The 21,208-nt window shown below is 42.4% G+C and overlaps 1 protein-coding gene across 6 annotated transcripts in view; it reads left to right on the forward strand.

Annotated features, from left to right (window-relative positions):
- Positions 1–21,208, forward strand: part of LOC139552338 (protein PRRC2B-like) — a 43,239-nt gene that overhangs the window by 1,258 nt on the left and 20,773 nt on the right. For 5 of the 6 annotated variants that reach the window (XM_071363966.1, XM_071363971.1, XM_071363970.1 and 2 more), the window contains exons 2-3: positions 11,812–11,988; positions 16,285–16,462. In XM_071363966.1, coding sequence (XP_071220067.1) covers positions 11,874–11,988; positions 16,285–16,462 — 293 coding nt within the window. In that variant the 5' untranslated portion in view covers positions 11,812–11,873. The remainder of the gene's footprint in view (positions 1–11,811; positions 11,989–16,284; positions 16,463–21,208) is intronic. The other variant, XM_071363969.1, reaches the window with a different exon arrangement.

A 21,208-nucleotide genomic window follows, 5' to 3' on the forward strand; every position in this document is an offset into this window, starting at 1 on the left:
CAATTAAAAAAATTAAATAATCATGGGGCAGGTTGTTATTGTGGCCGTTTCTGAGTTAATATCCGGCAATACTACACATTTTGTCATGGGGCAGAGGGATTCTTTGTTGCAGCTTTAAAGCGAATATCCTGCAATACTACACATTTTGCTACGAGGTAGAGAACCTTTAACTTAAATTACACTGCATTTATGTGAAGAGGGGGGTATTGAGTTGAAAAACTGAATTGGTGCAGTACTGTAGATACCAATATCCCTGTAATCTTACCAAGCCCATGTTGTCCAGGGTTAAGAAATTGGAGATTAATATTAGGGGCGTTTCACCAATTCTGTGCCCTTTTCAGAAGTGTAACTTGCTATAAATAAAAAATAAAAAACTGCATTTCACTTAATTTTAACATTCTTTCATGAAGAGCATGTTCAACTTAATAAACGTGTTCCTACATAGAGGTTATTTAAAATAAAAAACACTATAGTAAGTGCCAAATAAAATAACAGGGTTGATTTCTTAAATCAGCCATAGATCATCTTGTGACAGGGGAAATGGAAGTTTTTGTGCAACAGGGAGTGGTGGCAATTGAATGGAAGCTACACAAAAAAGTTAAATTAAAACATTTCTAGTCTGTCTATGGGTAACAGGGTTGACTTACGCTCGACCTGCTCATTTTTCCTCCGCAGTTAATTTTTTTTTTAACAAAGTTCAGGTGTCCCGACTAAAAAATCTTCGTCCACCAAGAGTCGTCTGTTCTTTTGACCAATCTAGCACCCGTTGTCTCTCTCTCCTCCCTGCTGCAGCGACCACCACAGAACATCAGTGTTTATCGTCCTGACCGTGTTGCTAAAGCTGCAACATAATTACAGCCATTTCTGACTGAAAAGTCTTGCTACCGAAATCCCTAATTTGTTTCTGAAAAACTTCCCCTATTCCCTCAACACTTGCTCTCATCGCATGCACGTGACCAAAGACCTATTCGCACGGGACTAGAGAACGCTGGTTATGTAATTATTACTAAAATGTCCATTATTCCAGAAGACGTTTCGGGTGGGATTAGGTTTATCCAAACTGCCCGCTGTAATTCTTATTTTTGTTCAATAAATTGACAGTTATGACAGAAGCCTGGAGGTTTTTATTCTAGGTGTGAAGATACAGTATTTCAACATGTCCAGGTGATAGGGCCACTGATAAGTCGAGCTTGGTTTCGTTGCCATTATATTTTAATTGAGGTAGTGTGATCCGCAGTACGTCCTAAGTGCCCCCCAGCCTTCAAATGTCAGCTAAACAGTGCAGTTGCGCTTGAGATGCGTTTTAAGACTTATAATTGCCAAAGGTTTATGCTTTCGACTCTGTCAATCACCACATCCTCATCGTCAGACTCGATAGCCTTGGTTTCTCAAATGACTGCCTAGCCTGGTTCACCAACTACTTCTCTGATAGAGTTCAGTGTGTCAAATCGGAGGGCCTGTTGTCCGGGCCTCTGGCAGTCTCTATGGGGGTGCCACAGGGTTCAATTCTTGGGCCGACTCTTCTCTGTATACATCAATGATGTCGCTCTTGCTGCTGGTGAGTCTCTGATCCACCTCTACACAGACGACACCATTCTGTATACTTCTGGCCCTTCTTTGGACACTGTGTTAACAACCCTCCAGACGAGCTTCAATACCATACAACTCTCATTCCGTGGCCTCCAACTACTCTTAAATACAAGTAAAACTAAATGCATGCTATTCAACGGATCGCTGCCTGCCCGTCCAGCATCACTACTCTGGACGGTTCTGACTTAGAATATGTTGACAACTACAAATACCTAGGTGTCTGGTTAGACTGTAAACTCTCCTTCCAGACTCGCATCAAACATCTCCAATCCAAAGTTAAATCTAGAATTGGCTTCCTATTTCGCAACAAAGCATCCTTCACTCATGCTGCCAAACATACCCTCGTAAAACTGACCATCCTACTGATCCTCGACTTCGGCGATGGCATTTACAAAATAGCCTCCAACACCCTACTCAATAAATTGGATGCAGTCTATCACAGTGCCATCCGTTTTATCACCAAAGCCCCATATACTACTCACCACTGCGACCTGTACGCTCTCATTGGCTGGCCCTCGCTTCATACTCGTCGACAAGCCCACTGGCTCCAGGTCATCTACAAGACCCTGCTAGGTAAAGTCCCCCCTTATCTCAGCTCGCTGGTCACCATAGCAGCACCCACCTGTAGCACGCGCTCCAGCAGGTATATCTCTCTGGTCACCCCCAAAACCAATTCCTCTTTTGGCCGCCTCTCCTTCCAGTTCTCTGCTGCCAATGACTGGAACGAACTACAAAAATCTCTGAAACTGGAAACACATCTCCCTCACTAGCTTTAAGCACCAGCTGTCAGAGCAGCTCACAGATTACTGCACCTGTACATAGCCTATCTATAATTTAGCCCAAACAGCTACCTCTTCCCCTACTGTATTTATTAATTCATTCATTTTGCTCCTTTGCACCCCATTATTTCTACTTTGCACATTCTTCCACTGCAAATCTACCATTCCAGTGTTTTACTTGCTATATTGTATTTACTTCGCCACCATGGCCTCACGTCATTTGCTCACATTGTATATAGACTTATTTTTTTACTGTATTATTGACTGTATGTTTGTTTTACTCCATGTGTAACTGTGTTGTATGTCGAACTGCTTTGCTTTATCTTGGCCAGGTCGCAATTGTAAATGAGAACTTGTTCTCAACTTGCCTACCTGGTTAAATAAAGGTAAAATAAATAAAGGTCTGTTGTATGCTGCTTTGCGATCTATTAACAGCAAGGGTTGCATTAAATAGGCTCAATATTTTTTACTGATGTATTTGGCAATATTCAATTCATACGCACAAAACATGTAAACAAAAGCATTCCCTGAAAGTTGATAAGCTACATGTAGACCATTCATATAGCTTATGTGCAGCATTTAGTTCAATTTATCGAATCAGTTATTCTTGCGCAAACCACAAGCAACACCTGTCAAATGTATACATAATCTCTCAAAACAGGGATGTCGATTTAGCAAAGGACTAGTTTTATCAGAGGACCTTGGAGTTCACCAAAAAAAACGTAGGTTATTCTGGCTGGAATTGTTACTCTCCTGCCTTGTAAAAATTACAGATGTGGTGTTTTGTGCTTGTGCACAGAATTACATTACTCGACCTCCCCCAGTGAAACTAATCCTGTCCAAATAGGGCCTGACCTATAGCATATCATAGTCACATCGACAAACTCTGAACACCGTGACAGCAAAATGGATGCAGATGATGTGACAAATAAACCCAAAACGGGGGGCTGTTTACTGGCTGCTCAGGAGGTAAAGGGAAATTTAGATGAGTGGAATAAATGTGACTAGTTGTGGGAAATACTAGGGATCAAGAAAAGGAACGTAAGGGACATGCGCTGCGTGTATATTATGTGTGCCAAACAGGTGCTGAAAAGATTACAATAACATTTTTCTGACCGTTTGGAACAATGTAAAAAATGCAATGAATTATGAGTGTACCAGAGAGTCTGGTAAAGTTTTTTGTTAAGCCTTTGTTACAGCAATAACTAAAAACAGTCGCTTTCATTCGGGAATACAATTTCTGTAATGGAATGGTTTATTTGTTTCAGCTAATTATTCAAGGCTCGCTTTACTTTTATTTAAAAACTAAAATGCTTGATTGCATTTAAAATAATGAGTGACTCGTGTGATGACATGAACGAATTAATGATACAGTAGCCTATATAAGTATTGAAATATAGGCCTGATTTAAGTTGCGGTATTAAGACTTAAAAAGCTCTTACGGGCTCTTATGCCTACAGCTCAATGGTGGTTATACAAGGCTGCTATACTAAGCCTACTAATGATAATGACATTACTTATGATCATAACAGTAAAATAACAATAAGGAGATCAAGAAAAAGGAGCATTATTAAAAATAGTTTTCTGAATTTGGAAGTGTAAACGGCACACAAATGTATAATAGCAGAGAGGCAGTTCCAATGGAGGGAAAAAGCCCATGTTGTCCAGGGTTAAGAAATTGGAGATTAATATTAGGGGCGTTTCACCAATTCTGTGCCCTTTTCAGAAGTGTAACTTGCTATAAATAAAAAACTGCATTTCACTTAATTTTAACATTCTTTCATGAAGAGCATGTTCAGTGTTATGCATTTTTTTACAGCAAAGATTTTTAAAACACCAGAATTTGTGAAATTGTTTACTTGATATGTTGCGTCAGGCTTGGTGCTCACAATCAGTAGGCCATTAACTTCTCTGGGATATGTGGGACGGTAGCGTCCCACTTGGCCACAAGCCAGAAAAAATGTAGCGTGCCAAATTCAAATATATTACTATAAAAATCTATCTTTCATGAAATCACACATGAAAGACACCAAATTAAAGCTACACATGTTGTGAATCCAGCCAACATGTCTGATTTCAAAAAGGATTTACGGGGAAAGCACACCAAACAATTATGTTAGCGCAGTACATAGCCACAGAAAAACAGCCATTTTCCCAGCAAAAGATAGTAGTCACAAAAAGCAGAAATAGAGATAAAATTAATCACTAACCTTTGATGATCTTCATCAGATGACACTCATAGGACATCATGTTACACAATACATTTATGTTTTGTTCGATAATGTGCATATTTATATCCACAAATCTCGGTTTACATTGGCGCCATGTTCAGAAATGCCTCAAATATCTGGAGGAATTGCAGAGAGCCACGTCAAATAACAGAAATACTCATAAACTTTGATGAAAGATACATGTTTTACATATAATTAAAGATACACTTGTTCTTAATGCAACTGCTGTGTCAGATTTCAAAAACTTTACATAAAAAGCACACCATGCAATAATCTGAGACGGCGCTCAGATAAAAACAACATTTCTCCGCAATGTTGGAGTCAACAGAAATACGAAATTACATCATAAATATTCCCTTACTTTTGATCATCTTCATCAGAATGCACTCCCAGGAATCCTAGTTCCACAATAAGTCGTTGTTTTGTTCGATAATGTCCATTACTTATGTCTAAGTAGCTACTTTTGCTAGCATGTTTAGTGCACATGTCCAAACGCTTGCGCAGATGCAGGCGAACTCAGACGAAAACTTCAAAAAGTTATATAACAGGTCGAATAAACTGGTCAAACTAAGTAGAGAATCAATCTTCAGGATGTTGTTATCATATATATCCAATAACGTTCCAACCGGAGCAGTCCTTCATGTCTGTAGAAGTTATGGAACGCAAGGCGATATCATGAGGAAAGCGCGTGACCAGGAACTGGCATTCTGCCAGACCAATGACTGAAACACCTCCCATCCGGCCCCACATCACACTAGAGGCTTCATTCCAGACTGTTGACGTTCTACAGACTGTTGACATCTAGTGGAAGGCGTAGGAAGTGCAAACAGATCCATATCTTACAGGGAATTGAATCGGTGATGAGTTGAACATTGACCGGTCTCAGAATTCTTACTTCCTGTTTGGATTTTTTCTCAGGATTTTGCCTGCCATATGAGTTCTGTTATACTCACAGACATCATTCAAACAGTTTTAGAAACTTCAGAGTGTTCTATATCCAATAGTAATAATAATACACATATATTAGCATCTGGGACAGAGTAGGAGGCAGTTCACTATGGACACGCAATTCATCCAAAAGTGAAAATGCTGCCCCCTATCGTAAAGAAGTTAAACAAAACTCAAACAGGCAACAGAAACAGGATCTGTCTTATTTCTGTAAATACAGTAATCCCTCGTTTATCGCGGGGGTTACGTTCCGAAAATGACCCGCGATAAGTGAAATCCGCGAAATAGAAAACTTTTTTTTTTTTTTTACAATTAGCAACTATTACATGTATACAAATACAGTGACTCACGTGTAGGCCGTTTCGTCGACATTATGGGTTTAGGAGATGTTCGAAATTACAAGATAATTTGGCCAACTTAATGTAAATTTGCCACGCTGTTTTATGTACGTACAAATAACTGCACGAGACGACAAAATGATAGCACAATTCGTAGCATGTTTTGATACAAGAAGCGGGAGTGAGTTTTTAGCGAATCAGAATGCAGAGCACAATGCACCAAAAAAAAAGAAAAAATGCATTATGAAAATCCGCGAAATAGCGAATCCGCGATAAGTGAACCGCGAAGTGGCGAGGGATCACTGTACAGTGCCTTCGGAAAGTATTCAGACCCCTTTAACTTTTTCAGATTTTTTTTTTTTAAGTTACAGCCTAATTCTAAAATGGATGAAATAAAAACAATTTGACAGCAATCTATGCACTACCCCATAACGACAAAATGAAAAACAGGTTTTTGTACGTTTTTGCAAAGTTATTAAAAATGAAAAACATAATAGTAAGTATAATAAAAATAAGTATTCAGACCCTTTGCTTGGAGACTCGAAATTGAGTTCAGGTGCATCCTGTTTCCATTGATCATCCTTGAGATGTTTCTACAACTTGATTGGAGTCCACTTGTGGTAATTTCAATTGATTGGACATTATTTTGAAAGGCACACGCCTGTCTATATAAGGTCCCACAGTTGACAGTGCATGTCAGAGCAAAAACCAAGCCATCAGGTCGAAGGAATTGTCCGTAGTGCTCTGAGACAGGGTTGGCACAGATCTGGGGAAGGGTACCAAAACATTACAAATCATATTTTCTTAGTCACATGCGCCGAATACAACAGGTGTAGACCTTACAGTGAAATGCTTACTTACGAGCCCCTAACCAACAGTGCAGTTTCAAAAAATACAGATAAGAATAAGAGAGAAAAGTAACAAGTAATTAAAGAGCAGCAGTAAAAAATAACTATATATACAGGGGGGTGCCGTTACAGTGTCAATGTGCGGGGGCACCCGTTAGTTGAGGTAGTATGTACATGTAGGTAGAGTTAATTAAAGTGACTATGCATAGATGACAACAGAGAGTGGCAGTGGTGTGGGGGGGCAGGCAATGCGAGTAGTCTGGATAGCCATTTGACTAGATGTTCAGGAGTCTTATTGCTTGGGGGTAGAAGCTGTTTAGAAGTCTCTTGGACCTAGACTTAGCGCCCCAATACCGCTTGCCATGTGGTAGCAAAGAGAACAGTCTATGACTAGGGTGGCTGGAGTCTTTGACAGTTTTTAGGGCCTTCCTCTGACACCACCTGGTATAGAGGTTCTGGATGGCAGGAAGCTTGGCCCCAGTGATGTACTGTGCGGTCAGGCCGAGCAGTTGCCATGCCAGGCAGTGATGCAACCAGTCAGGATGCTCTCGATAGTGCAACTGTAGAACCTTTTGAGGATCTGAGGACCCATACCAAATCTTTTCAGTCTTCTGAGGGGGAATAGGTTTGGTCGTGCCCGCTTCACGACTGTCATGGTGTGCTTGGACAATGTTAGTTCGTTGGTGATGTGGACACCAAGGAACTTGAAGCCCTCAACCTGCTCCACTGCAGCCCCGGGTGTCCTCAGTCCTTTTTTTCCTGTAGTCCACAATCATCACCTTTGTCTTGATCAGGGTTAGGGAGAGGTTGTTGTCCTGGCACCACACGGCCAGGTCTCTGACCTCCTCCCTATAGGCTGTCTCGTTGTTGTCGTTGATCAGGCCTACCACTGTTGTCATCGGCAAATTTAATGGTGGTGTTGGAGTCATGCCTGGCCGTGCAGTCATGAGTGAACATGGAGTACAGGAGGCGGCTGAGCACGCACCCCTGAGGGGCCCCTGTGTTGAGGATCAGCATGGCAGATGTGTTGTTACCTACCCTTACCACCTGGGGGTGGCCCGTCAGGATCCAGTTGCAGAGGGAGGTGTTTAGTCTCAGGGTCCTTAGCTTATTGATGAGCTTTGAGGGAACTATGGTGTTGAACACTGAGCTGTAGTCAATGAATAGCCTTCTCACGTAGGTGTTCCTTTTGTTCAGGTGTGAAAGAGCAGTGTGGAGTGCAATAGAGATGGCATCATCTGCGGCTCTGTTGGGGCAGTATGCCAATTGGAGTGGGTCTAGGGTTTCTGGGATGATGGTGTTGATGTGAGCCATGACCAGCCTTTCAAAGCACTTCATGGCTACAGATGTGAGTGCTACGGGTCGGTAGTTATTTAGGCCGGTTACCTTAGTGTTCTTGTGCACAGGCACTATGGTGGTCTGCTATAAACATGTTGGTATTACAGACTCGGACAGGGAGAGGTTGAAAATGTCAGTGAAGCCTCCCGGGTGGCGCAGTGGTCTAGAGCACTGCATCGCAGTGCTATGCTGCGCCACCAGAGTCTGGGTTCGCGCCCAGGCTCTGTCGCAGCCGGCCGCGACCGGGAGGTCCGTGGGGCGACGCACAATTGGCTTAGCGTCGTCCGGGTTAGGGAGGGTTTGGCCGGTAGGGATATCCTTGTCTCATCGCGCTCCAGCGACTCCTGTGGCGGGCCGGGCGCAGTGCGCGCTAACCGAGGGGGCGGGTGCACGGTGTTTCCTCCGACGCATTGGTGCGGCTGGCTTCCGGGTTGGAGGCGCGCTGTGTTAAGAAGCAGTGCGGCTAGGTTGGGTTGTGCTTCGGAGGACGCATGACTTTCGACCTTCGTCTCTCCCGAGCCCGTACGGGAGTTGTAGCGATGAGACAAGATAGTAATTACTAGCGATTGGATACCACGAAAATTGGGGAGAAAAGGGGATAAAATTAAAAAAAAAAAAAAAAAAAAAATGTCAGTGAAGACACTTGCTAGTTGGTTAGTGCATGATTGCAGTACACGTCCTGGTAATCCATCTGGCCCTGCAGCCTTGTAAATGTTGACCTGTCTAAAGATCTTATTCACATCGGCTGCGGAGAACGAGATCACACAGTCTTCTGGTACAGCTGGTGCTCTCATGCATGTTTTAGTGTTATTTTCCTCGAAGCGAGCATATAAGTAGTTTAGCTTGTCTGGTAGGCTCGTGTCACTGGGCAGCTCTTGGCTGTGCTTCCCTTTGTAGTCTGTAATGGTTTGCAGGCCCTGCCACATCCGACAAGCGTTGGAGCCAGTGTAGTACGACTCGATCTTAGGCCTGTATTGATGTTTTGCCTGTTTGATGGTTCTTCAGAGGGCATAGCGGGATTTCTTATAAGCTTCCGGGTTAGAGTCCTGCTCCTTGAAAGCGGCAGCTCTAGGTTTTAGCTTATTGCAGATGCTGCCTGTAATCCAGGTCTTCTGGTTGGGGTATGTACGTACGGTCACTGGCGGGGTGTCATCGATGCACATATTGATGAAGCCAATGACAGATGTGGTGTACTCCTCAATGCCATTGGAGGATTCCCGGAACATTTTCCAGTCTGTGCTAGCAAAACTATCCTGTAGCTTAGCATCTGCTTCATCTGACCAGTTTTTTTTATTGATCTGGTCACTGGTGCTTCCTGCTTTAATCTTTGCTTGTAAGCAGGAATCAGGAGGATGGAATTATGGTCAGATTTGCCAAATAGAGGGCGAGGGAGAGGTTTGAATGCATCTCTGTGTGTGGAGTATAGGTGGTCCAGAGTTCTTTTCCCTCTGGTTGCACATTTTAACATTTATGCAGCATTGAAGGTCCCCAAGAACACAGTGGCCTCCATCATTCTTAAATGGAAGAAGTTTGGAACTACCAAGACTCTTCCTAGAGCTGGTTGCCTGGCCAAACTGAGCAATCTTGGGGAGAAGGGCCTTGGTCAGGGAGGTGACCAAGAACCCGATAGTCACTCTGGTAGAGCTCTGGAGTTGCTCTGTGGAGATGGGAGAACCTTCCAGAAGGACAACCTTCTCTGCATTATTCCACCATTCAGGCTTTTATGGTAGTGGCCAGGCAGAAGCCACTCCTCAGTAAAAGGCACAAGAAAGCCCGCTTGGAGTTTGCCAAAAGGCACCTAAAGACTCTCAGTCAATGAGAAACAATATTATCTGGTCTGATGAAACCAATATTGAACTCTTTGGCCTGGATGCCATGTGTCAACGTCTGGAGGAAACCTGGCACCATCCCTACGGTGAAGCATGGTGGTGGCAGAATCATGCTGTGGCGATGTTTTTCAGCAGCAGGGACTAGGAGACTAGTCAGGATCGAGGCAAAGATGCGCAGAGATCCTTGATGAAAACCTGCTCCAGACCTCTCAGGAACTCAGACTGGGGCGAAGGTTCACCTTCCAACAGGACAACGACCCTAAGCACACAGCCAAGACAACACAGGCGTGGCTTCGGGACAAGTCTCAATGTCCTTGAGTGGCCCAGACTTAAACCTGATCGAACATCTCTGGGGAGACCTGAAAATAGCTGTGCAGCAATGCTCTCCATCCAACCTGACGGCTTGAGAGGATCTGCAGAGAACAATGGGAGAAACTCCCCAAATACAGGTGTGCCAAGCTTGTAGCGTCATTCCCAAGAAGACTTGAGGCTTTAATCGCTCCCAAAGGTGCTTCAACAAAGTACTGAGTGAAGAGTCTGAATACTTATGTAAATTTGCAAAAATGTCTAAACCTGTTTTTGCTTTGTCTTTATGGGGTAATCATTTTTAGAACAAGGCTTTAACCTAACATGTGGAGAAAGTCAAGGTGGTCTGAATACTTTGATTTATAAAGCCAGGCACATTTTCCAGTTAGGCTATTGATTATAGGCCTAATTAGGTTGGTTTCCTCTCTCCTTGCTTTTCTTAGACAATAGGGCAAGGGTTGTTTTCTCATCTCTTCATTCTGCTGCTGCCTCGGTGCATTGTTCTCAACACAAGGTTAACTTTGTTTCTGAACAGCACACATTGACCACTATCCAACACGGGAGAAACACTCTTGTTATAAAAGATATATGTTTATTAGTGTTGCTTCATTGTTCTTATGTAATATAACCATATACAATTTCAGTAGCATATGTCTTAGACTGATGGACTGTGCCTCCATAATGGATCAGTCAACTCAGACCAAAGCCAATCAGACGGGTGTCTTATACACCATGATACTTTTTAGTATTTAAAAAAAAAAGATTAAAAAAATTAGCTACTCCTCGGCTAAAGAAATCTTGGTCGGCCAAACAATCGACCAGTCAACTAATGGGTCAGCCCTAGTAGGAAGGAATGGGGTAGATCAGACACATTTCTCAAATGTTCAGAAAATGTTAGCTATGTCCGCTCATTGCAAAAATATCACCGTAAATGCAGTGCACTCGTTGAGCACTGTATTGAGATGATGTGACGTCAGTGTTTTCCCTATATTCATTTAGCAGCTGCAAAAAATATGTATTTTAAGACCCTAGTAGCAATGCTGAATCCTGAAGTGGGATTCATGTAATGTTAAGCCTACTAAGTTACTTTTAATAAGAGGTAGTAGCATCAATGTCTGGTTCATCAGTCAGACCACTCAGCAGGCCTACCGGTATCTATTTTTGTAGATTCATGTTCTTTCACATCGGGTAACACAGTTTCCAGATCACAATTTACAATAGGCCTCATCACAGTTAGTGCCAGCGATACTCGTTAGTATCGTGTCAAGGAAACAACAAAGGGGATTTGGCTTCTTTCAGGGGGGAAAAAAGCCAGAAGACTGCTAAACAACTAAACTGATCAAATTTCCACCTTACTATTTGCATTGAAACCCCCCCCCCCCCCCCTTTGTTTTTATACTTCTGCTACTCGCTGTTTATCTATGCATAGATACTTTACAAATTACCTCGATTAACCTAAACATTGCATTTGGGTAATTGAATTAAGATTGGTATGTTGACTTTTTTGTCACACTTTAGAATAGATTGAATAGTAATATATTACGTTCTTTCCAATTCTAAGCTGGTGTGGCTTGTGCGCTAACAGTTTCCTCTTTTCTCTTCAGTAAAAGAAGGCACAGCAAGAGGCGCATAGAAACATTTCCATACTCGATGACATTACATCGCAATGTCCGATCGTTTGGGGCAAATAACCAAGTCCAAGGATGGGAAAAGCAAGTATTCCTCACTCAGCCTATTTGATAAGTACAAGGGAAAGTCTATAGAAACTCAGAAAACCGCAGGTAAGTCATTGTCCATTCTTTTTCAAGTACTTGTGTGCAGACCTGGGTTCAAATATTTCTTACTTAAAGGCCCCCATCATAGGGCAATGCCTCCTCTATTTCAACTTAATTTCTGTCCTATAGCGGAAATTGTCGTTTAAGTTCCACCTCCCAAGAAGGATGCAGGCTGCTAAAAATACATTCATGAATTGGGGGTGGGAACGCTGTGGTGATTTCCACATGGCGTGGAGAAATAACAACAAATAGAGCACTGACTTCTGTCAGTGTAGCTAGCTAGCATGCTAACCTTATCTAGCAAGCAAGCAAGTATACCCTATTCAAAGAATTCGCTGTCTAGGCTGTGGCTGATTCTGGAGCTGGATTTTCTCATAAGCAATCAAGGGAAAACTTAGCCACAGATGGCTAGTGGAAACCAGTATCTTTGACTTTGCAATCTAAGTTTTGGCATCTTCCATAAATTGTGGGCGCGAAACCGCCATAGAAATAGAAAGAATAAGATGACGCTCTGGTAATATGGATAGCCGAACTGTTGAATGGTTTGGACTACACGTCTTTCTACATTGTAATGGACATGGTGCAACCTTGGCTGCTGGCAGGCTATCCGGCTGCGCTACAGCAATGCCAAGTCAGCCCTGGCTCTTGCCATGGTTCTCACAGTTAGGAGGAAGTGAAATGATGGGCTACAATGGCTTTGCTCATGATGAATGCCGCAAATGATATGTAACAACACCCTGAGCACATCAGATACGAAAAGAAACACCAATACAAATGTAACAACAGTTATGAGATAGACACTTATGTTTTCTAGCTGCACCAGTCCAGTGGTCAAAACCATTCATCTAGGGGGAGTGGGGTTCCAAAATGCAATCATTGCACATGCAGTTTTACAATGTTAAAATGGTTATATATATATATATATATATATGTATATATTATTATTTATTTTTTCTCCATACAGACTAGCTTAAAAATAAGTGAAGCTTGACTAATTATCCAATGCCTTATGATAATTTGATGGTTAAAAGTGGGGGTTCAGCAAGTTTCACGGCTATGAGACAGACGATACTTTTACATACAAGAACAAAATATTTCATTTGACATTTATTTTGCTCATCTGCACTTGATCTACTGACCACTACGATCTACCTTCTGAGCAGGTCCTACAACGTGGGTCCTAGCCCTACAGTCAGGACGGTGTCTGCTACCCATATTGCCTGGGAGCAGGGCTCGGGGCCACCCTCATAAGAGATGTTCCTGTCTCCTTGGTCGACTTCCCACTGTTCACCCACCTCCACTGGCTGGGCCAGCCCTCTCGAGATGAATCGGCACCCTTTTATTGGGCCTTGCTCTTTGTCTGGCTGGCTCTACTGCAGCTGTGACAGTCAATCCTTGTGATGTTGTGAAAACGAGATTGCAATCTCTGAGCAAAGGGGCGAAGAGGAGAGTTACAACAGACAACAGTGTGGTTGACTGTCAGTAAGATCATATGTAAGGAGGGTCCCTTCTGCCTTCCTGAAGGGAACAGGCTGCAGGGCGCTGGTCTTCGCTCCTCTCTTCAGCATTGCCCAGGTCATGTATGTTATTGGCATCGGAGGGTTCATCCTGGACCATTCATCTTTCAACTATTTGTCTGCATGAGACGACCAACCCTGCCTGGCTGTGCATGGGACTCTCGCATGTCGGATGATGTATCTCCACAAATGACTGGCAGCTTTACACCAATATATGTTACAGATTAAAATACACAAAATTGTTGACATGTCAGAGCTTTGGAGCCTAGAAAAGACAGAAAAAAACGTTATGTAGTATGGTCTTTCTGTATGGTCTAACGGCTGCACTGCGCTTTCTCCAAGTGGGTTGCTAGCTTATTTCGTGGTCTGGGGCCAATGTTTGCGCAGATGTCAGTTTTCAGAACTGGGGATGGAGAAGTGTAGCAGTAATGCTGGCTGGGGAGTCCCCCTGGTTTCCTCTGTGGGAGAGGTGGGGAACACTTTAACTAACAACTGAAGTCTTTTTCACACTGTTATTTAATTAATTAATTAATTAGCTGGAATTATTTTTTCCTCCATTTAATCTGATTCGCACATGTGAATTGTTCATTTCACTGTGGACGACTGAGGCCAAAGGGCAGTCTGCTGTAACCAAGAAGCTTGATCTTGCAGACTAGCCACTTAGATAGCAAGTTGAGGTTTTCACTCAAAATCTCACGATACATGGCCCCATTCATTCTTTCCTTTACACGGATCAGGCGTCCTGGTCCCTTTGCAGAAAAACAGCCCCAAAGCATGATGTTTCCACCCCCATGCTTCACAGTAGGTATGGTGTTCTTTGGATGCAACTCAGCATTCTTTGTCCTCCAAACATGACGAGTTGAGTTTTTACCAAAAAGTTATATTTTGGTTTCATCTGACCATATGACATTCTCCCAATCTTCTTCTGGATCATCCAAATGCTCTCTAGCAAACTTCAGACGGGCCTGGACATGTACTGGCTTAAGCAGGGGGACACGTCTGGCACTGCAGGATTTGAGTCCCTGGCGGCATAGTGTGTTACTGATGGTAGGCTTTGTTACTTTGGTCCCAGCTCTCTGCAGGTCATTCACTAGGTCCCCCCGTGTGGTTCTGGGATTTTTTGCTCACCGTTCTTGTGATCATTTTGACCCCACGGGGTGAGATCTTGCGTGGAGCCCCAGATCGAGGGAGATTATCAGTGGTTTTGTATGTCTTCCATTTCCTAATAATTGCTCCCACAGTTGATTTCTTCAAACCAAGCTGCTTACCTATTGCAGATTCAGTCTTCCCAGCCTGGTGCAAGTCTACAATTTTGTTTCTGGTGTCCTTTGACAGCTCTTTGGTCTTGGCCATAGTGGAGTTTGGAGTGTGACTGTTTGAGGTTGTGGACAGGTGTCTTTTATACTGATAACAAGTTCAAACAGGTGCCATTAATACAGGTAACGAGTGGAGGACAGAGGAGCCTCTTAAAGAAGAAGTTACAGGTCTGTGAAAGCCAGAAATCTTGCTTGTTTGTAGGTGACCAAATACTTATTTTCCACCACAATTTGCAAATAAATTAATTCAAAATCCTACAATGTGATTTTCTGGATTTTTTTTTATTTTCATTTTGTCTGTCATAGTTGAAGTGTACCTATGATGAACATTACAGGCCTCTCATCTTTTTAAGTGGGAGAACTTGCACAATTGGTGGCTGACTAAATACTTTTTTGCCCCACTGTATATACAGTAGGGTTATGGAGTGTTCTCATTGTCCACTTTACTTGAGGGCTAAAGACAGTAGGTCAAGACTTAGATTAGTTTATGGTCATTATTTAGTTTCTTTGTATTAATGACATGCCCCTAAATGTAATGCAAATTGTTTTGTATTAGCCTTAACTGAGTGGATTGGCAGTTCTCACACTACGGCGAGATCAGGACTGACTGAGCCTGCCAAATAGCATCACTGATACTGTCTGCACCAGGTCATTGAACATAGGAAATTACTTGCATCACTTTGTATGTTATGTCTAGTTTTGTATATGTTCATATAATGAAATGTATAGCTTTCTGCTATAAACAAAAAAGTGCAAAAACACAAGTTTTCCCCCCCATTTTAAGGTGGCCAAGTGGATGCTACCGCGAAAAGCTGTTTGGCTCAGCCAAAGATGATCTATTATATTGCTCAGTTGTAACTCACAAAGACTAACTTTGCAGGTGTTTCTGATTTTAATAAACAATGCCATGCTGGTGGATGGTAACGTTCAATTAAAACCCAGCCCTGAAAAGAAACGCAGACTGAAAAGTATTAGCACGTGATATCATAGGTGAGAAATGCTGCATTGGCACGGAAAATATCTGAAGTTACCACTTTGGATTTTCCACTTCAACCCCAAATATATCATACTTTGACTTAAATTGTTGGGTAAGCTATAGGCATAGTCTTTCACCGAGAGAGGGAAATGTGTATTTGAGAACTTTCAAATATGTCCCGAATCAACTACTAACATGGGAATGTATTTCCAAATGCATTCCAATATTCAACTACTTGTCTTTTTAAATAAAATATGTTTTAATACTTCGAAATGTATGTTCAAGTAATTAAGATATTTGAACCCAGGTCTGCTTCTGTGTTTTAAACTCATATGTGCAAGGATTTGATTTGGCTTGGCTCATGAAAGTTGACCAATACAAAAAATGTGCAAAGAGCTTTATTCCCACCTCTATCCTCCCCTCTGTCTGTGTCCACTCTTACTCCCACTATCCATCTTTCTCTCGCCTCTTTCTCCTCCCCTCTTCCTCCCAGCAGTTCCGCGACATGGCTTACAGAGTCTTGGCAAAGTGGCCGCAGCCCGGCGCATGCCCCCACCCGCTCACCTGCCGAGCCTGAAGTCCGAGAACAAAGGAAACGACCCCAACGTGATTATCGTGCCCAAAGACGGAACAGGATGGGCAAACAAGCAGGAACAACCCGATCAAAAGAGGTGGGTGAGAAGAATGAGCCTAAAAAAATGTGGCGTCATAACGCGGTCATTTAAGATCTAGCTTTAAAGTGAAGTTACTTACAATATGTCGGTTTTCAACATAGTTGACGGCCAAGAAGAAGCACAAAGCCAAGAAGTTACAACCGTTTTAATGTGAACTTCACGATTACAGGTTTTTAGATTTTAATTTTTTAGTTAATACATTTGCACAGAGACCTTATTTACATAAGTATTCAGACCCTTTGCTGTGAGACTCAATTGAGCACAGGTGCATCCTGTTTCCATTGATCCTTGAAGTTTCTACAACTTGATTGGAGTCCACCTGTGGTAAATTTCAATTTATTGGACGTGATTTGGAAAGGCACAAACCTGTCCTACAGAGCAAAAACCAAGCAATGAGGTTGAAGGAATTGTCCGTAGAGCACCAAGACAGGATTGTGTCGAGGCACATATCTGGGGAAAGGTACCAAAACAGGTCTGCAGCATTGAAGGTCCATAAGAACACAGTGGCCTCCATCATTCTTAAATGGAAGAAGCTTGGAACCACCAAGACTCTTCCTAGAGCTGGCAGCCTGGCCAAACTGAGCAATCGGGTGAGAAGGTTCTTGGTCAGGGAGGTGACCAAGAACCCGGTGGTCACTGTGGCAGAGCTCTGGAGTTCCTCTGTGGACATGGGAGAACCTTCCAGAAGGACACCCATCTCTGCAGCACTCCACCAATCAGGTCTTTATGGTAAATTGGCCAGACGGAAGCCATTCCTTAGTAAAAGGCACATGACAGCCCCCTTGCCAAAAGACACCTAAAGGACCATCAGAAACAAGATTATCTGGTCTGATGAAACCAAGATTGAACTCTTTGGCCTTAATGCCAAGCGTCACGTGTGAAGGAAACATGGCACCGTCCCTACAGTGAAGCATGGTGGTGGCAGCATCATGCTGTGGGGATGTTTTTTAGCAGCAGGGACTATTCCGGATCGAGGAAAAAATTAACGGAGCAAAGTACAGAGATCCTTGATGAAAACTTGCTGCAAAGAGCTCGGAACCTCAGACTGGGGTGAAGGTTCACTTTCCAACAGGACAACGACCCTAAGCACACAGACAAGTCTCTGAATGTCCTTGAGTGGCCCAGCCAGAGCCTGGACTTGAATCCTATCAAACATCTCTGGAAGGACCTGAAAATAGCTGTGCAAAGTTGCTCCCCACCCACCTGACAGAACTTGGGAAGAATGGGAGCAACTCCCCAAATACAGGTGTGCAAAGCTTGTAGTGGCATACCCAAGAAGATTTGAGGCTGTAATCGCTGGCAAAGGTGTATCAACAAAGTTATTAAAGGGTCTGAATACTTATGTAAATATGATACTTCATATTTTTCTTTCCATCAATTTGCAAAAATTTCTAAACCAGTTTTTTGTCATTATGGGGTATTGTGTGTAGATTGGGGGGGGGAAACAATTTAATCCTTTCTATAGTATGGCTGTAATGTAACAAAGTGGAAAGTGAAGGGGACTGAATACTTTCTGAATGCGCTGTATGTCTATCTTTCAACCACGCAGGTCTACAAAAATATATATTAAAAAATTTCAAAAAGTACTGGCTGGCAACGTTCAGTAAAAAAAACAACAACACCGTAATCTATTATAAAACACATAAAACGGCCTGTAACTAACAGGTTCTTACCGTCCTGTAGGTTCTCATTTTTTATTTACAGTACCAGTCAACTTTGGACACACCTACTCATTCAAGGGTTTTTATTGATTTTTACAATTTTTCTACATTGTACAATAATAAAGACATCAAAACTATGAAATAACACATGTAAGCAAAAAAGTGTTAAATCTAAATATATTTGAGATTCTTCAAAGTAGCCACCCTTTGCCTTGATGACAGCTTTGCATGATCTCAACCAGCTTCATGAGGTAGTCGACTGGAATGCATTTAAATTAACAGGTGTGCTGTGTTAAAAGTACATTTGTGGAATTTCTTTCCTTAATGTGTTTGAGCCAATCTGTTGTGTTGTGACAAGGTAGGGGTGGTATACAGAAGATGGCACTATTTGGTAAAAGACCAAGTCCATATTATGGCAAGTACAGCTCAAATAAGCAAAGAGAAACGACAGTCCATCATTACTTTAAGACATTAAGGTCAGTCAATAAGGAAAATTTCAAAACCATGAACTGGCTTTCATGAGGACCGCCACAGGAAAGGAAGACCCAGAGTTACCTCTGCTGCAGAGGATTAAGTTCATTAGAGTTAGCAGCCCAAATAAATGCTTCACAAAGTATAAGTAACAGACACATCTCAACATCAACTGTTCAGAGGAGACTGTGTGAATCAGGCCTTCGTGGTGGAATTGCTGCAAAGAAACCACTACTAAAGGACACCAATAATAAGAAGAGACTTGCTTGGGCCAAGAAACACGAGCAATGGACATTAGACCGGTGGAAATCTGTCCTTTTGGTCTGGTGAGTCCAAATGTGAGTTTTTTTTTGTTGTTGTTCCAACCGCTGTGTGAGTAGGTGAACAGATGATCTCTGCATGTGTGGTTCTCACTGTGAAGCATGGAGGTGGGGGTGCTTTGCTGGTGACAGTGTCTGATTTATTTAGAATTCAAGGCACTCTTAACCAGCATAGCTACCACAGCATTCTGCAGCGATACGCCATCCCATCTGGTTTGCGCTTAGTGGGACTATCATTTGTTTTTCAACAGGACAATGACCCAACACAACTCCAGGCTGTAAGGGTTATTTGACCAAGGAGAGTGATGGAGTGCTGCATCAGATGACCTGGCCACCACAATCACCTGACCTCAACCCAATTGAGATGGTTTGGGATGAGTCAGACTGTAGAGTGAAGGAAAAGTAGCCAACAAGTGCTCAGCATATGTGGGAACTCCTTCAAGACTGTTGGAAAACCATTCCAGGTGAAGCTTGTTGAGAGAATGCAAAGAGTGCAAAGCTGTCATCAAGGTAAAGGGTGGATATTTGAAGAATCTCAAATATAAAATATATTTGGATTTGTTTAAAAAAAACTATTGGTTACTACATGACTCCATATGTGCTATTTAATAGTTTTGATGTCTTCACTATTATGGATTACTATTATGGATTGTAGTGTGAAGGAAAAACAGCCAACAAGTGCTCAGCATATGTGGGAACTCCTTCAAGACTGTTGGAAAACCATTCCAGGTGAAGCTTGTTGAGAGAATGCCAAGAGTGCAAAGCTGTCAAGGCAAAGGGTGGCTACTTAGATCAAAATATATTTTATATTATTCAAACGTTTTTGCTTACTACATGATTCCATATGTGTTATTTCATGGTTTTGATGTCTTCACTATTATTCTACATTGTGTAAAATAAAGAGAAATCCTTGAATGAGTAGGTGTCCAAACTTTTGACTGGTACTGTATATCTTAAATTACCTTTTTTAATTTTCATATTTGATGCTGTAATCTTGAAGCCCATTCAAAAGACCTGGGACATGACCCCGGAAGTATGACGTGGGAGGATGACACTTGCACATCGTATTGAGTGAACACTGGTCAAGCAGTGTTATTGATTCAGTTAAGGTCCAGGGAGAAGAGGAAGTCGGCAAACGGCGGCCAAAAGATTTAGGACACCATCACAATAATGTGAAGTGGCTGATCTTGTGTCATCACCTTCATCCTCAGTAACCAGGTTTACATCCAACCTTTTTTATGCGAGTATATGTCGGATACAAAATGTCACGACAGGCCTAAAGGAAACATCAAATGTAACTTTCCCAAATGTCGACAAAAGAAAATTACAGTAGACAAGGTGGGATCAATGGAGGTGAAAATGCCTTCATGCACAAATGTATTGTAACGACCCTGGGTTTATAAGCGCGGAAATCGACTCTGCCGCTCGAGCATGCTTTTGCGGCACAGTCGATAGCGCGCCGGGCTAGAAGGTCGAGGGTTCGAGACCTGCTCTCTGCCTGTTTCATTACAGTATAAAATAACCATATCGAAGTGAACTTGGAGTCATTTGATATGTTGTGGTCCTACCGCTATTACTCGGGAAAGCATGCACTTTATTAAGCTACAGAGGAAAGAAACTACTTCTGTGGTTTACTACTGGTACCACATGGCAAAAATACAACGCATGCGACACATTGCATGCAGTGCCACTCAACGCAAGCTAGTCCGGACAGATGAGTCGCGGCGGTGTGGATTGCCTCCCAATGAAATGAATGGTCTTCTGCCCGGAACGCATACAGTTTGATGCAACCACATTCTGGTGACATGATCGGTGCTTAGCTGCCGTTAAAAAAATTATCATCCATCTCACACACAGCTTTTTATCCACAAGTCAATTTGAAGGAAATAAAGTTGAAGTCAGAAGTTTGCATACACCTTAGCCAAATACATTTAAACTCAGATTTTCACAATTCCTGACATTTTAATCAGAGTAAGAATTCCTTGTCTTGGGTCTGTTAGGATCAGCACGTTATTTTAAGAATGTGAAATGTCAGAATAATAGTGGCGCAAAATGATTTATTTCAGCTTTATTTCAACACATTCCCAGTGGGTCAGAAGTTTACATTCACTCAATTAGTATTTGGTAGCATTGCCTTTTAAATTGTTTAACTTGGGTCAAACGTTTTGGGTAGCCTTCCACAAGCTTCCCACAATAAGTTGGGTGAATTTTGGCCCATTCCTCCTGACAGAGCTGGTGTAACTGAGTCAGGTTTGTAGGCCTCCTTGCTCACAGATGCTTTTTCAGTTCTG

Source organism: Salvelinus alpinus, chromosome 24 (assembly GCF_045679555.1).
Source record: "Salvelinus alpinus chromosome 24, SLU_Salpinus.1, whole genome shotgun sequence".
Classification (NCBI taxonomy): Eukaryota; Metazoa; Chordata; class Actinopteri; order Salmoniformes; family Salmonidae; genus Salvelinus; species Salvelinus alpinus.